The sequence below is a fragment of the Pundamilia nyererei genome, unplaced genomic scaffold, assembly GCF_000239375.1.
Source record: "Pundamilia nyererei isolate P.nyererei 1_Seehausen unplaced genomic scaffold, PunNye1.0 scaffold00028, whole genome shotgun sequence".
NCBI lineage: Eukaryota > Metazoa > Chordata > Actinopteri > Cichliformes > Cichlidae > Pundamilia > Pundamilia nyererei.
In genome coordinates this window covers 3,190,648-3,208,506 of record NW_005187429.1, presented here as the reverse complement: position 1 = coordinate 3,208,506, position 17,859 = coordinate 3,190,648, and the positions used below count along the sequence as shown (strand labels likewise).

At 44.0% G+C, this 17,859-nt stretch overlaps 1 protein-coding gene across 3 annotated transcripts in view; it reads left to right on the top strand.

The window, feature by feature from the left end:
* Positions 1-17,859, top strand: part of jarid2b (jumonji and AT-rich interaction domain containing 2b) — a 104,655-nt gene that overhangs the window by 41,790 nt on the left and 45,006 nt on the right. For 2 of the 3 annotated variants that reach the window (XM_005728473.1, XM_005728471.2), the window contains exons 2-3: positions 6,748-6,874; positions 14,629-14,755. In XM_005728473.1, coding sequence (XP_005728530.1) covers positions 6,748-6,874; positions 14,629-14,755 — 254 coding nt within the window. Of the gene's footprint in view, positions 1-6,390; positions 6,560-6,747; positions 6,875-14,628; positions 14,756-17,859 lie in introns of those variants that run through there. The other variant, XM_005728472.2, reaches the window with a different exon arrangement.

Sequence of the window (17,859 nt, the reverse complement as noted above, 5' to 3'; positions counted from 1 at the left end):
TCTCTCTCTCTCTCTGTCTCACTCTCCGTGCTCCACTTTTACCAGCCTGATAGCATTTAATGCTCGACAGGGCTGAATAGCTCTGGCAGTCTGTCACTTACGTGCGCTCAGATTCAGACGGTGCGTGCGTGCGTGAATGTGGAAATGCAGACAGCTGATATGATTGACAGCGGGGAGACGCAGGAGGTTGGCGCGCGTCTCATACCGAGCTCGGCTCAGCACGAGCGGCCGTCGTGACCAGACGGAAGGCATTTTGTTCTCGTGGAGAAACGTTGATCTGCTGAATGTCGACAAAGTGACGTTCAACAGCATTTCTGCCCACGGGAAGATCTCGATTTTTAAAGTCTTCACGTTATCACAGGAGGCATCTTGTAGTCTTTGTGCATTTGTTTCCTCTCTCTTCTTCTGCAGATGGAAATACTCTGAAAGTGCTAGGGCTATCCCAGCATGACTAGTTTAAAGGGAAGAGGGAAGGCCCCTTTGGCTGTACAGATGTGCGTGCGTGTGTGTGTGTGTGTGTGTGTGTGTGTGTGTGTGTGTGTGCACACAGACACACATTCCATTGCAGTGAGCTTGTGGTATAATGAGGCGATTATATAGGGCCCCTTGTCCCAGGCAACCCCCGAAACCTTGTTCCATTCGGCTATTCTCTGAGGTCCAAGCTGAGCTCAGCATCCGGTGTACTTGAAGCTGTAAGGGAAGTGGGGACCAGGATGTAGTTAGGATCGGAATGTAAATTTTCAACGCAAACACATGCTTCATGCTTCATGCTTAAGGAAGCTGGCCTGGTTTTAGTTGATCTTGCTGATGTAGGATGAGGACAAGTGGGATTTTTAGGGAACAGCTGCCACTGTTTACACTCGACGTTGGAAATAAGCTTCAGAAAGGCAAAATAAGTTTTCTAGTTTTTCTTTATTTTCTTTTTAAGTGAATCACTGCACTGTTTAGATACTGCATATGTATCCGTCACTCACAAGGAGTCCCGGCAGTGCTCAGTCGGACATAATTTGAACCTTTTGCAGCCTCGTCAGTACTCCCATTGCCACTCTGTCGCTGGTTTTTGTCTTTTTAATGGGTTAAATGTTTCAGATCCAGAAACGCTTGGTCATGAATGCGAGAGAGGCCCCAGTCATGTATTTGGGAATTAAATAATTGTTATCAACGTCATCTGCACTGCTTGTGAACCCTCAGCAGTCGAGTCCTTGCAGTCATCTGGGGACCATGTGTTAGTGGTAAGAAAGCTCAACATGTGCAGAAAGGAAAAGAGATGGGTAGTAGTGGTGTAGGGACCGTCCCCGACTACTAGAAAACAAAATCCCAGGCTCTGCTAAAATAGCATTTCTACTCCATCTATCTGTCCTGCTATTGCTCCGTCCGTGCTCCAACAGGAAATGTGTTAGAATAACAGATTTTTTGGGCCAGTTTTGTAGAGTGGATCGCAGCTTGCGCATGGCCCACATTCCTCTGCTGTGACATCCGCACAGTCGGCAGCAGCACAGAGCTATTTATAGAACCGCTAGCTTGTACGCACGCACGCACACCCACACTTGCACAGAAATGTATGCACACGCAAGTGTGCGGATTTATACGTGCGGTAGACTGAAATGCTAACGAGTTGTGGTGTCGCTTACATGTAGCTCTCTTGTGTTTTTAGTTATTCATGAGTTGTATATCATGATGATAAAAAGAGAAAGCACGTATTGGGTTTAATCATCTCTTCTGTAGCAGCACCAGGGATAAACAGTGAGTCTCTGTGTTAAAGGCAGCTTCTGTGTGTGCGTATTTTGCTTCATGTTGTAATAAGTAATTTCTCACACACACTTCTAAAAAAAAGTACTTAACAAAACACTGGCAAAGTACAGCTTTGAGTTTTTGGCACTGGGGTATTTTTATACTGGTAATGAAATCAGACTGGGCTGGTGTTCAACATGCTTTTGTTGTGCGAAATGAATCCATTGTTTGCGTGTGATATTTTAATATGGGAGTTAAATATGGTCTCTGAGGAGATCTGTATTGTCACCGTTTATTCCCACTGAATGCTCAAGTCAAAATTTTTTTTTTTTCTTTCAACTTTTTGAGTGGATGCCCAGAAGATTCAGAACCCCATCCTCCTCTCCAACTCTCTGCCCCTACCCTGGTGTCTTACACCACATTTAGAACATGTGTTCAGTCTCCATTCTGGGTTATTGGATTTGCCTGCTTTGCAGAGAGGAGCATTTGAACGGGGGCTGGACTTATGAAGTGGAACCGGCGCCACTTTTTATCCAGCTAATGAGCTGGTGCTGATGCAGCGATGGATGTAATCCTGCGCAGACTCTTGAGGGCTTATGCCTGGCACAGTGCAAGACTGCTTTTAAACATTTGCGCAGTTCTGTTTATACACCTGTGTTGACCGGGATTATTCGGTTGTTGGCAAAACTCTAGTTTTGCCTGGCTACTGCTGCCCACCTTTAAGATGGGCTCCAGTTATACTTTGAGCCGTTTAAGCCAGCTCCAGGATAATGTCAGGAAATGGAGCAGAAAAAGTATTTTAAGAAGCCCAGTGGTTAAGCTGTTTTTTCTTTCCTTTTAGAGCTGTACTTCATACTTAAATTGAGAGCAACATCACAGGACATAAGAGATGTAATGATCTTATATGACACACTTTTTCATGCGCATTATCCCTATGGATGCTTTAAACCTATCCGCCTGCATTTATGTGTATCTGTGTGTGTTTTGTAGGATGGCTTACCTGTGTATTACAAAAGAGTTGGGGGTGGGGTTGCTCGGTGACAGTAAGCGCACAATTATCCTGAGGCATCACTTGGTTATACATACGCACTGTGTGCACCGAAAAGGTCCCCGCGCTCATTAGTGGAATTCCACTAGCCTGGTGGGAGCTAGTTGTAGGGTAGATGTGTGTGTCAGTGCCAGGTAGCTCTGTGTAAAAGCGGTCTCTGAAGAGTTCTGGCAATGCCTCACAAGCGCAGGCGCACACATACGTGCACACGCACGGTGTGCTGTGTTTGTCAGGGAAAGTGAGGTGCAGCTCGTTTTGGTTGTTTGAGTAGATGTTTCTCGTCTTGTCTCATGCTAAGCTTGTCCTCTGGTAACACGATGTATATGGTTATGGAGGGTTTCTGTAATGCTGACCAACATTTTGTCAAACACGCACACATGCAGGCAGGTTCTTGTGATCAGAAGGCCCATTTTTGTCTTGGGTCAGAAAATGGCTGTGGAAACGTGTTTAATTGATCTCGTGCAGCTATGAGCAAGTATTGGGAAGTTTTAGGTTAGAGCAGTTGCAGCGGAGCACAGCTTTAACCGTCACTTTTTTTCTTTTCGTTTCTCCCCTCGGTAAAAAGTCGGTCAGCATTTCTTCCCTGCATTTTTTTTTTCCCCCAGTCTCGCATGTGTACACAGTGCAGGAAATATCTGTGGCAATCTGCCAACTACTGTGAGGAAACCACAGCGAAACAGAGGAAAAGAAATACAGATGAACTTTAAGGTCATTTTTTTTTCTCCCAATGCAGCTGTGTCTGGTGTTTTTGTGTGTGTGTCGAGCCATAGAATCTGTATATGAGAGCATTTGTAACCCTGAGATATAGTGTGTGTGTGTGTGTGTGTGTGTGTGTGTGTGTGTGTGTGTGTGTGCGTGTGTGTACATTTGGCCTTCTGCCACACCATGGAGGGAAAGAGTGCTAGTGAGCTGTCTAGGTAATTGGTGCTTACCTGGCAGGCTTTTGCACACATGCACACACAGACACACTCGCATGCACACACAGTGAATGGATTAGATGACATTAACTACAGGAGAAAATGGCATAATTGAATACTTCCCACTATCTGTCTCTCTAGTGTGTGTGTGTGTGTGTGCGTGTGGTCATGTGTGACAGTGTAATGAGTGACTGCACGTTACGCCCCCAAAAAATACCCGATCACCCTCTGTCAGAGGCTGCGAAGCATCAGTGCACTGGGAGGTCTGCTTGCATGTGTGTGTGCACATGCGAGCGTGTGCGAGCGTGTGTCTTGTATAAAGGCAGACATGGCTGTCACCCACCAGCTCCATCATGTGCAGACACTCAGGTTTTAATATCTGCCCACCTTTCCCCTCACCAGCTCTCGAGGCCTTTCCCCGAAGGGTCCCCGGGCAGACCTCAGAAATCAAAACAAAGGCAGGAGCTTATTTTTATCCACCGAAGAGACGGAAACAACAAAGAGAATCTTCAGTTTTGTCAGTGTTACAGTCGTATCAACAGAAAACACTCAAGATATCTCTGCGACCTTTTAATAAGATTTAAATTAGACACCATATCGCTGAAGTTGGCATCTGGCCTGTAATCCAAAATTTGTACTGTGCTGGCTTATTTCTTTTTCCTTTTTAAATAAAGTTGTGTAAAGGCAACCCACCACTTTCACACTATTTTCTGCTCCTTCCTATCATATCTCAGTTGCATGTTTGATTGTGTGTAGAGAACATTTCCGACCCAAAGAGTCGGAAACAACGGGCTTATTCACTCGCCTGTGGGAGAATCCATACCAGTAGGATAAGATTACATCGCTCTCTATCTTCCACGCACACAGAAGTACAGTTTGTGTTCCCACAGCTCGTCATCTTTACTCCTCTGCTTCTGTTTTTTCTTTCCTTTTTGGGACTTTTTATTTATTTATCTTTTAGAATTTGTTTTAATACTATCGTTGTTATCTTGCAGCAGTAAAACAGTTTGATATGAGTGTTATTATAATTATTTTTTTTCTCGATGTGGAATTTTAAATATTTATTTTTAAAATAATGCACCCAGCCAACAATGATGCCACTGCAGTGTCCGCCAGCCACTTAGCAGGGCCAGCTCCAGTGGTCTGAGTCAACTGGATGAACAAACAGTGTGCTCCCACACAAGTCTGCCTTTTTACATTTGACTCAGACAGAAGGAAATGTGCTTGCTGAGATGGGTCGACAGGACTAGAAATGTGCTTTTAATTCAGATAATTAGCATACATTACGGGTTTTTTTTGGTTACATAAAAGCAGCAAATGTTTTCTTTTCTGATACTTAACAGCTGAAAACCACTCGCCCCATGACTCGAGTAGAGAAAAGCTATTTCCAGCTTCCATTATTTATTAATACCTCTTTGTTGTTGCGCATGTCCTAATCTCATTTCCTTTAGTCATTAGCGTTGTTCGACATCAAACACAGCTGTCAGAGCAATGAGTGTAAGCAGCAAGGGAGGAAAGAAGTATGGTGATTGCTGTTGGACACTCACTAAAGACCTTTTTAAGAATGCTCTTTGCGCTGGAATATTTTTTTTCCAATAAGCCGTTAAAACTCTCAGTGCCAGCAATGAGTGTTTCCAATAACTTTCCCTCCATGTGCTGCAAATTCAACCATCTTGTGTTTGTTGCCCAGACCGAGTTGAATGGGTCATGTCTCGGAGAAGGATGTGTTGTGCGTGCGTGTGTGTGTGTGTGTGTGTGTGTGTGCGCATGTGTGACTCCTGGTGACCTCTTTTGACAATAACAACTTTTGTCTCGTTCTCACTGGGAGAGATTAGCAACGCATAAACTCGCAGTCCCATGATGCCTTTTTCATTTGCTTCCTACCTATTCATCGCTTTAATGCTCTCCGATCACGGCGTTGTGGGGAAAATGCGACCCCTTAATGTATTGTTATGCAAATGTGTTGCCCCGTGTGTAAGCTAATGCTATGTTATGCTAATAGTGTGTCATGCTAATGTCACTATGTAGTGAGAGATGTTGGGGAAGGATGCAATAAGAACAATATGGAAGGGAGTCCCCATTGTACTCGGATCTTTTTATTTGTTTTTTCTCCTCTCTTTACTAAATCTATCATAACTCCTCACACATTAGCACAGCCGTCACCCAAAACTCGGATTATTTATCTGATGTTCTTCTTGATTTAGCTATATTTAGTTTGTATTGTAAGCTAACAGCTTTAACTGTTTCTCCACTCTGTTAGGTCATTGTTACATTGCTGGCTAACGCCATATTTTTAGCTAAATAATTTACAAGTTTCATAATTTTAGCTAATATTATTACAAACATCCACTGTGTCTTGCTAATACATTCGTTTGTTTATCCACAGTGTTAGCTAAAAATTTCAACTTTTACAAGTACTTTAATCAAACTAGCCGTTTTGTTCTGTTTTGACCATCTGTTTAAAAAATTGCATTCCTTATTTCTGCTTTAACTATTCATAAAATAATTTAAAATTAGTTTTCAGTTTTCATTGTCTAATTGTAATAGCTTGTTCATAGTTTAGCTAAAAAAACAACTTTTCCCCCCCTTAAGTAATTCCTTAATTCTTGGTCATTTTTGGAGTTTTTATGCTACACTGAATGTGCTGAGTAATTATGTGGTTATCTCTTCATAAAAATGTGAAAATGTACAGACTTTGTAGACATTAGTTTTAGCTTTCTTTTGTTTTGAGACAAATCTAAGCCTGGCTGCCCTGTGAGCATTTCCTGACCTTGACCTAACGCCACACTACTTTGGAAGTTCTGTTGCCCTGCAAAAAGAAACAAAGGAAATGGCCCGCCATAAACAGCTGTCCAACTTACAAGTACTGTCTTTTATTATGTGCTTTTCATGTTCTTGTCTGCCAAGTTTTTTTTTTTCTTTCCAAAACATGATGTGAACAGAAACAGAGTTAATGGTTAGAGAAAATGGGGAAATGCACATTGCTTGTGGCTTTTCCTCTGCGATGAGGGCTTATACTAATCCATTTTCACCCTCTTGATATCTTCACAGGATGACAGTGATGGGATCCCGTGGTCGGAGGAGCGGGTTATGCGAAAGGTGCTTTACCTCTCCCTAAAGGAGTTTAGGACTGCACAAAAACGGCAGCTGGATGGGGATGGAACCACAAACTCTAATGGTGGGTTTAAGTCCACCTCCTTAATGCGAGATGCAATACTGCATAGCTCATCTTTGCACTAACGTTTTCTTTTGTTACTGTCTCTGGGTTGGGTGCTACAAAAGAGCAGATTGAGTAGATGTGTAGGTGTATACTGTACAGCAGTAATACTTTGCTGAATTAATCAGTGTTAAAGTGTGAAATAAGGTAAACTGGCCTATTTGTTCACATCAGCAGCATTCAGTAAGTGATTATACATATGCAAGTTTGCTGTATACTATAGATTAACCCTTAAGCACACAGGGCTGGCTGTTTTGTTAATGGAATTGAGAACTCTTGGAGAACTGATTATCTTTCTCTGTAGGTTAAAACCTTTTGCAGGGACTTGTTGTGTTTCTACTGCGGGGACAAGGGTCTAAATAAAGGTCCAGAGAAATGACTTAGATCCTCAGAATAACCCATCTGAAAATTCAAGGACTTGGGTTTGCTGAAACTGCTCCGCTCCAGTCCATTAGGTGGTAGTCATGCAAAAACAGTGGTAATAGGATAGAAAGTGAGGCACAGGTGACACTTCTACACCACCTCCAAAGATCCCCAAACCTTTAAAAGGTACGAGTGCGAGAGCAGGGATGTTTTTAGTAGAAACACACAAAGTTCCTCCAAGGTTCCTACTCAAGGATAATGGTTCCTCTAGTGGAAAAGTCCCGTTTGTGCTCTTTATGTAGCTGATGACTTTGCAAAGAGAGAAAAACAAATGAAACCAATTAGTGTGCTGTTAACAGCTTGCCACAGTAAAAAGAAACTGTGCAGAAGGTGTGCGAAGCTGAAAACTGTCACGCTGTTGTGACAGAATCAGAGGCAAAGAATGGCTGCAGTCATGTTTTGAGGGGGGGAAATGTCACAGTTGCTAGTTTTTTTTTTGTTTTGTTTTTTCATTTTCATTCATTTTCCTTTTTGTTTCTGGTCACTGGGCCGTCTTTCGGGCCAGTGTCACATCCTCAAAGCTGAAAGCATTTCCCTCTTGTTTCTAAAAAAGTTGTTTGTGCATCAAACACAGGGACACAGATGAGGTCTCCAGCAGTGCCACACACAAGAAAACACGTGTATAGGTGTTGTTAATTCCACCTCCACTCAATAGCTTTACACATTTACACCCATCCTGGGGTCAGGGCTCATTAAAACACGAGCCTATCAGAAGCCTTAACTTGAGTTAATACCCGAAATTACTTACTAACGACAGAAATCCAATCCCATGGTCGAAGCCTGCTCCAGAAACAGTTGAGGGAATTTGTGTGTTTTTAAAAAAAGAGAGGCTGAAACGACATGAGAAGAGTGAGTGCACAGGGGGGGTGAACAGCTTGCCACCATGTCTTTGTTTGACACTGGTGTTCCTACACACACATACACTCACACACACACACAAAAGCCCTTAGCCAGCCAACAGCGGTGATTTGAACTTCACACGTGCCTCAGAAGCTATTCTCAGTTGACATTAACACAACCCAGACGTGGAAAGAAAGAAACCAGGAGGGGAAAAAAGAGCCTCTGAAAGTTCACGCCCAGTCTTCCAGCTCGGCAGAAAGAGAGACGGGCATAAACGGGGAGGTGGGAGCCTCTTTTGAAATGTAGCTTATTCCTTTTCCCCGTTTCTTATTTTTGCCATTTTTTCTTTATTAAACACAAAGATTAAAAAAAAATTAAAAATAAAAATCCTTTAGTGTTTCTGTCCATAGTGGTTCTGAGTGCCACCCCCTCCCTCCCCTCCTTGTGTGCCAGTACATCTCCGTGCGTCTGTCTGGCATCTCATAGCTGCCACTCCAGAGCTCCTCAGGGCCTTTTAAGCCGCCGCGGGTAGCTGACCTTATCGCCTGAATAAAAATGACTCATTAGAAAGCGTTGGCAGCCTGTCGCACCGGGGGTAACGACAGCAGCCCGCACTGACACAAAAGGGAGTCGGGCTGAATAGACGGGACCTGCTGTTTTAGAGCACCGTGGGTTAGCGAGGATTTGGAGGCAGTGCGAGCGGCACAGTTTCCTCTCTCGCACAGACATTGTGGTGAAACTGTCAGCCATTTTGGAGGATCACACTCAGCATGCACTACATCCTGAATGGGCAGCCCCTGCTGTTTTAGAGGACTGCGGGTTAGAGAGACTGGGCATATTTTGGGGCCAGACATGTGCCGCACTTTTCAGCCTCATGCAGGCGTCGTCGTCTGTGTGGAAGTATCAGCCATTTTGGATAGGACATTGATGAAATGATGCAAGGCAGGAAATTCCTTGCTTATTTACTTAATTGACAAAAAAATTTAAAGAGCGAAATTTGTAAAACTGTGATTATTTAAACTGAAAATGACAAACAGTCCATTTTCTTGGACTGGCATTTTCGTTTTAATCCCAATGACAGAATGCTGAAAAAAATCAAGCTTTTCAGAGTGTTTTTGTCAATGGACGATTGAATTCATGTTATTTCAGATCTGATTGAAAGCGTGGCATCTGGTCGTCATCAAACCAAGCTTCTAAAGCAGCTTTTTGCCCCTACTTTGGGCATCTCTCCATCCCCATCCCCTCTCCCTTTCCTCTCTCCTCCCTCCTCCGTCACTGTGTGGCAGCAGCAGCTATCTATTTTAGAGGGAGGTGTGGCGGCCTGTCAATCAGCCGCACGTGTCGGTCTATCTCCCGCCCACCCCAGCCTTCTCCCTGTCCATAACCAGTAATCATGCCATCTCCCCAGCCACTTTACCTTTTGCTAGCTGGCAGCCGTCCGTCTGTGTCCATCACACTTCCTGCCTCTCGTGCCTCCTTCCCTGCATTATTTATCAAATAGCATTATGCCCTTCTGCATCCCAGCTTCTGCTCATTAATCCACGCATCGCAGCCACATTCTTTCTCTTTTTTTCCTTCCTACTTTTCCCTATCTCCCTCCATCCATTTGTCCTTCCGTTTGTCCCCCCCACCCCCCTCCTCCAACGCAGGGTTTCCATTACACATCAATAGGACTCTGGTTACTGCCTTCTCCGCGAGCTCCTGTCTCCTCTCTCCCGCCTGCTGCTCAATCTCCTCGATTATGTATCTCCACGCCCACAGTCCCCCTTTTTTCTCCCACAGCTCCTTTCATCTGTCTCAGTCTTTCTCGCCATCTACCTCCCGTTTCCATTTTGTCCTTCCTGTACTCTGCCCTTTCTGTCCCAAGTATCTACGCTACCTGTCACCCTAACCCTCTCACCCTTTTCCCCTTCCCCGCCCCGTTCTTCCGCCATTTGCCACCCTTCAGTCTCCTCTTCTTCTGACTCGTCAAAGCTATCTCTCTGTAGCCACGTCCCTACCTCGCTATCTCGCTTACACCCACCCTTTCCTTTCCTCTCTCTCCATTTCCCTGAGTGCTATTGATGGAGGAACTGGCTGCTGGCCAAATTCCAGGAGGCGCTGAAGAGAGGGCTCCCTGTTTGCCCATTTCTCCGACTGTCCCCCCTCTCTCTCGCTCTCTATTTTCTTTTTTTCCCCTTTCTCGTCTGGCTGCCAGTCTCACGACTTGTTGTTCCTACCCGTTTTAATGCACATCATGGCCTTTCCCTCAGCTCTCAGTTTGCTGTCTCTCTGCTGTCTGTCTGCATTTCCCGTGCTGCCACCCGCTTGCACGTCCAGAGTGGCAGCCCGTGGCAGCTTGAAGCACTGTGTGGGACCTCTATTCTCTCTCTGGTGATAAGATGCCGGACAGAGGACGACAGATGAAGGTATACCAGCACAGACAGGGAGGTGGTGATAAAAGAAAATCACGGTAGCTGGAAGAAGGCGAGTTTGGATTTCAAGCGAGGCTGAGAGATTGTGTCTACTCGGCCCTCTCGCGCTTTCCCACAACAGTTCGAGCCATGATAGCGTCCATTCTTTACCTTTGATGCTTCAGTTATAGCCTTGAACAGCACAAAAGCAGATGCCGTGTTACAGAAATGCACATAGTTGCGAGCTTTTTGTTCTGGTTTGTGGTCATAGCTGCGCTATGAGGTCTAATTTTAGAAGGAAGAGCACTATATTTGGGGCTATTTCAAATCCCATTGCCAGGCAGTAAGTTTTGGTATGTGCTTCTACTCTCAAAAAAAAGAGTCTGGGAATGGATAATACAAGGAGTTTTCCTGCAATAAAGCTGCCCATCTTTTTTGTTTTACTTTATCCCACACTTTAATTGTATACAGGCACGGAGGGCTACTTGAATAAATAGCATAATATGGAATTTTAGGAAGTCACCAGACAAATTACTCCCATACGTCTGCTAACCCATTTGTTTTTCTTTTCATAGCTGTATTTAAGGTCTTTATTGGATTCTCTGTCTGATACCATATCTTTGATTTTGCACATGCAGCTCTTGTTCATGTATTCTTTGTTGTAAGGACACATTCTGCCCCTGATTGTCTCCATCTTTTTTTTTTTTTTTCCTTTGTGTGATTTTTCCCATGGCATGAATGTAGTTATAGCTCTACTTAGTACTGCAGCTTGCGCTCTCTTCTCAGCCCCATCATTCGCTTCCTCCCATCCTCTCGAGACGTCGAGGTGAGCACCACGCGGCGGATCCGATGGGCTTAGTTAAGCATGCCTAAAATCTGATTAGACCCCACCTATTTCCCAATAGGACCAGCCATTGGAATGCCCCACTGGCCTGGTCCTCAGGAGCTCCAGGGGCTTGAGTTTAGGACCCTCCCCTCTTTCCTGCCTTTCTGCCACGCTTGCCCATCCCTGGCCCTCTTTTCTTTTTTTCTTTTTTTCTTTTTTCCCCCCAAGATGCTCCGTTCTGCCCCTCAGATGGGCACTCATGTGCAACCAGCATATGTTGAACAACTCTTTGGAGGAATGGGGTATGGCAGCGGCAAGGTAGGGGGAAAGCGATGGAAAGCTGGAGGGGCGGTGGGGCTGGTGAAATGTGCCTCTGCCTATTTGTTTGCGTTCTGTGGGGACATCACGCGTCAGTCATTTTCAGAGCACAATTAAAGTTAATGAGCTATTTCTGTGTTTGCTCTGGTGTGAGTTCCCCTGTCCAGAAGTTCTAATGAGTCTCTTGCCCATTTTCATATCGGTTTATATGACCCCCCCCCCTCCCTCAAAAATCTAATTACCATTTTTCATGCCAACATATTAAGCTCTGAAAGATGTTTTAATTTAATTGAATATTTAGAATATATTCCAATATTTGATTGAATGAACATGTTTTAACCCCCGTTTTATAAAATAGTACTTTTATGAAGGGGACTTCAAAGGAGTTGATTCATTAAAAGAGTACGAATGTAAGCCTTTCGTGCCAGCCAAGACATTGTGAGGCAGTGATTCACCCCAGGCCTATAGACTTAGAGGCTCTCCAGCACCAACATATAAAGCGTTGCCAGCAGTGCGATGGCCTTACTCATCGCGGCGGTCTTTGTTAACTTTATGAGCGCAAAGATACATCTGATGACTGTATCTCCGCAGTCAGGTGCTGACCTGCCTTGCGTGTGTGAGCAAACCCCAACAGCCCGGTTGTTTATGCAGTAATGAGAAAGTGTGTGTGTGTGTGTGTGTGTGTGTGTGTGTGTGTTCATTCAGCCCAGAGCACTTTTATAAATCTCAGTTAAATCATATGTTTGAAAACCTGCTTTTTTTTAACCTGCTCTACAATCACTCAACTTCATTCTGTCTCCTCCGTTATCATTTGATCTCGCCACCCCGCTTCCCGTCCGATCGTTCTCAGATGACACGACGCCCGGGCTTGTTCGGCAGCAGTTGTCTTTGCTAGCAGGATATCATTCAAGTTGCCACTTATTCTAACCCGTGCTCCTCTGCGCTAATCGTAATAATTTGTTTTCCTTTTTGACACCCACTATTAGGAGTTTGTGAAGCAGGGTTTTCAGAAGCATCAGTCAAAAAGGAATTTGGCCGGGTGTCACGAGAAAACTACGAGTTACTCAGCGAAAGAGAGAGAGGGTGATAGACCAGTGGGGAGGTGTTCTTTCAGTGAATAAAAGAGTTTATGATGGCTTATGAAGTTTCTTGTTAAACAAACCCCTGTGAGATGTGAGTGTTTAGTGAGTCACTGTTGCTCTTTTCAAAATGAATGTGAATAATTCAGCAGCCTGCCATACCAAAAGTCCAGCCAGGCAGAAATGCTTGTCAAAACAGGTCAAAAGAGGTAAAAAATCGGATGAATTATCCCCTGTGTCAAATGTTTGCAGTGTTGTTTTACTCACTGATATAAATCTTCAACTTTCCGCTCAGCAAAGTGACACTTGAGTTGGCAAGGGAAGTACATTTTTATACGTGTTACTGCCCCTCTGTCTCCAGTCGATTGGTCTCCTTGGCAGCGCTGTCCTGTTTTGTAATGACCCCAAAAAGCTTTAAACTTGTCCAATTGCCTCCCTGATCAGCAAGCCCACTCACGCTCTGTTGTTAAATCGGGCAAGCCCCTGCGTACACCTTCCAACAACTACAAGAGCCGCGTACGCTGAAACCAAATCTTGTTGATATCTTTTTTTTATTTGGTTGTCTGCCTCAATTACCGTTGACTTCGACTCCTACATTTGACCTAATTAGAATTCTCGGTGCCTGTTGTTGCTTTTGATTTAAGAATCTGTCTGGGGGGCTTATTTTGTTTTGTGCGAGTTGCTTGCTAAATATTTAATTAGGGCTCTGTCAATTGGGCTCAGGGAGAACGTCAAGCCCAGCAGTAGCCATTTCTGCGAATGGCTTTAGGTTGTTCATAAAAATTCTTTGTCAGAGGGCAAGCGTCACATATTGTAAGTCAAAGACAACAACAGCTGCTCGTAGGGAAATGTCAGTATGAAGGAGATTCAGTACCTTTCTATCCTAAGCTGGCCAGGGGGCAGATACTGGTGGCTCTATAGCAGTTCAGAGATTTCTATTTTTTTTATTTATTTTTTTATTTTTATGGTTTTATGATCTGTTCTTTATTAATCACGTTATATTTCGCATAGGAGTTTTCTTTTTCCTGTATCATCTAAAAGTTTTCTTTCAGTTCAGATCTTTTGAATTTGGGGCAAAACTCAAACACCACCACGCAGTTGTACTTTCTCCAGCTTATGGCTATATAAGGTACCACCCCAAATTTCCCACTGGTTTCTCCCTATTGCCAGGGGCAACGGTTGACTCCAAACCACATGATCAGCCCAACCCAGTTGCTGCCTCAGTAGCAGATGTGTATGTGGATATGTGTGACACATTCCTTGTCTGTAATATGTTGCGTGATGACCCTGATGAAGGACCATCACGCAACATACAAGTCGGGCAAGCAGTAAAGTTGTTCTTTATACTACAAGTGTCATAGGGTTTAACTTCTTCGGATCCTCTTCAAAACTACCCCATGATGCTGCAAAAAGCTGTGGCATTATGAGGTGTGAAGGCCCGTATGTAAGTATATGCAAGAAAAATAAAATAAAATGTTGCAACAACCTCTACAGGTGAATACAGGTATGTCTGCCTCAGGTGTACCTGTGCATTTGAGATGTTTAACTAATTTGTGCTCTCTTTGTGTTCGTCACTCTTTCGCCATTTCTTTTTCTGTGCCCTACACTCTCAGATGAAGCAGAACTACCGTAATTAATGATGACATCAAAAAAGGCTGTTTTAACACTGTCATATATAAACTTTTGTTTATTCCCCAGAGGCTCGCGATGTATCTAGATATTCAGAATTGATTCTCTGGTCTAATGTTTTATTGACAAAGAAGCGTTTTGTATGAATGGCGGCAGAAAGCTGGAAACGTATGCTGGCCAGGCTGTAACCATTTTCTTTTTTTCCAGGTTCCCTCGCCAATGGGCAGCTCAACGGCTCGGGGTCAAAGGGCAGCCACAAAGAAGACGGGTCGTTGCGCCGTCAGGGCCTGAAAGGAAGCAGCGAGTACTGCGAGGACAGTCCTGCAAAAAAGAGGTGTGTGTGTGAGATGTTTCTGTGTCGCTGAGTTATAAAGAAGTTTGCAGAATGTTTGGGTGTTAAATGCATGCAGAAAGAATACTGTGAGAAGTTGAGAGCATGCTGTGCACACTTGGTATAAATTGTAAGTGCAGCAGAACTGCGCTGACTTTTCTGAGCTCGGAGGTTTCATAGGTTGCCACATGACACCAGCTGCTTTTGGGTTCTCTTCATTGTTTTTGAGACACATGCTTCGTCTTCCCCTTTCTCTCATCTGCTCTTTCTTTCCATAATTTATTCAATCTGTCTCCCTATGCCCCCTCGTAATACCCCCGTTACAACATCCCCGGTAAAAATCAGTTCCAAAATGTTTCACTGCAACATTGCACTGATTTATGAACTTGCTGCACATACACACTTTGTCATGTTTTTTTTTTTTCTCCCCTCTGACTTGACTTCTCCCCTCTTCTCTCCCAAATGTTTGTGGTGAAATGTGGAGCAAGTTGCCTCTGAGTTCTGCGACAGTTGCGTAAATAGTATGAGCCTTTAAATAGCGCTTAGGTCTCTTAATGAGCCCCCTCCCCCCCCTTTAAATCTCCTAATGCAAACACAGTTTCAGTCACTTATAATTAGCCACTTGAAACAATGTTCCCATGCATTTCCGAATGAATCGGTTAAAAATTGGAATTGAGCACAAAAAAGCTGTTAATTTCCATCCAGCATTATTTTTTTATGAAGGCGTTTATGTAATGCGTGAATTATTGAAAATGATTAAGTCTGTGAAACAACAGTCATTTTCAGAGAGATGTTCTTGAGCGGGGATTGGGGGGGGGTGTGATATAATGATGTTTAAATGCGATGCTTTTAATGTGTTCAGCATGAAAAGGAAAAAAGGCTTGAAATCTTCAGCTGAAATAAGATTACAATGAAGTAAACGATACAGAGTTTTAAGCAGATTTCACATTATCTGTTATGTGTGTACCTCAGCAACGCATCCACACAGAGATAACATCATGCATTCCTCCTTACATTTCTGTGTCCAAAAGCAGCAGCCATAAACCTTTTTTTTTTTTTTTCTTTTTAAATTTATACTTTCATTCTCAAGCTGACAGCCACTGTCGGTAGCAGGTGTGAATGTGAGTAAGAGCACATGCCTCCTCCTGTTGTGCAAGCGTGTGTGTGTGTGTGTGTGTGTGTGGTTTTGTTCTGCCTCTGGTCTCTCACACGCATTGACACGACATCCAAGCGTCAGTGTAAAGCTGGAGGCGGAGTCTGGGGGCCGGACAGCAGCAGATGTCCTTCTGTAATGAGCAGCCCATACAGGCTCCATTCACCGCGCATCAAGCACCTGCCCAAGTCCTCCTAGCTGTCATTCGATACTGTAACCTCAAAATCTCACTTTGGTTATTACGAGCTTTCATCTACCTTGATTTGAAGCAGGTGGCCCCTGGGCCAACTTATACAAGATAAAAGTATAAAAGAAAGAAGGGAATGTTCCCCCCCTTTTCTTTCTCACTTCATCAGTTCAGTGATTTTTTTTGTTTGGACATTTTACCAGAAATGAGGCTTGGCTGGGAACTGAGTAGCGTTTGGAGACGATCCAGATCTATTATTGGGTATATGTTTTTGGAAAGTTTTGCAAGATAGGGAAAATGTTTCTTTTGGAAATATGAAAAAATTGAGACTCTGTTTTGATATCCTCAAGAAAAGATCATCCTAATGTGGATCCATATATTCTTCTGGATCCAAGGACTGCATACACGTTCACAGGCTCTGAAGGGAGTTTTCAGCCTCGGTGAAGTTCTGCGGTTTCTGACTGCTTGTACAGTCGATCTTAAAGTCAGACACAGCAACTTTGTTTATTTGTACAGTCACAATTGCAGTGTGGGCTGCCTGACCAGGCAGTAACCAAAGGATCATGTGGCTTAAATAGATGGTAAAGCATAAATGCTCATCTCTGTAAGGAAGAAAAGCGCTGAAGGAGTAAATTCTAATAAAGATGAGCTCACATTTTCATTTTCTCTTGCTCTGGTGGCCTCTAGTGCTCTGTGTTGAGTGGAGTTCAGTTAGAGGCCAGCCTGCTCTGTGGTTTTCATTAGTTCACCACACACACATACTCACAGTGGGGCTGAATGAAGAAAGACTGTCTATCTGATGCTAATGAAACACAAGCCTAGCCAGTACTTGGCAATGCCTAATGCCCTCTTAAAAAGCTTATTTTGTGTGTGCGCTTTATGCTTGAAGGATGACTCCGGTGCCCTGGCAGTGGGCGCCCCTGCACTGTTCCTAAACAGGCCTAACTGTGACGATGCCAGGAGCTTTTTACACCTGGCACTGGCCAAAACAGAAGGGAGGAGCGATGGCGTAGCGCCTTCCAATTCTGCGTGAAGGAAAAGTTTGTGGATCGAGGATGAAGGGATCGAGTGTAGACGAAGAGAGGCTGGGTGGAGCCGCGAAGAGAGAGCGATAGGAAGAGGGGCAGAGACAGAAGGACAGGTGCGAGTAATTTTTGGCAGGAAGCGGCGCTCTTTAGAAGTCTTTGAGATCAGCTCTGTGTTTGCCTTCCCATGCTCCTGAGATTGGTGGGTAGACTGGCAGGACATCCCGTCAAACATGCCAGCTTATTGTAGCCCGGTCTTACAAGCTTGACCATATTCTCCAAATGGGGCTCCCTTGCCAAGTTTGAGTCGAGGCGCGCACACACTCTCTTAGATTCACGACCCTATGCAGTCTCTTTAATGCCACGGTTTACTGACCTAGTTGTTTTCCTGCTCTTCTGTTCCTCTCCCATATTTGACTTAGGTTGATTAAAACGGCCTGACGTGTGTTTACCTGTCAATAACAAAGAGGTTGTAGTTTCATATTAAGATTGTGTGTGTGTGTGTGTTTGTTTTACAGGAGCGTCCCCTCAAATAATTACCACAGTTAGTCATCATCCGATGAATCTGGTTCAGTCCTAAGTGAAATGAGTAAATCATTCACAAGTCTTCTGTTTGAATTTTGTGCTGCCGCTCTCATGGTTCAGTCAAAACCGGATTCCAGTGTGGTTTACTTTTAAATGACGTGAAGATTTTTGGTTTTGTATACAGAGGCGTGTGTGGGTAGGAAATCCATTGCTGAAT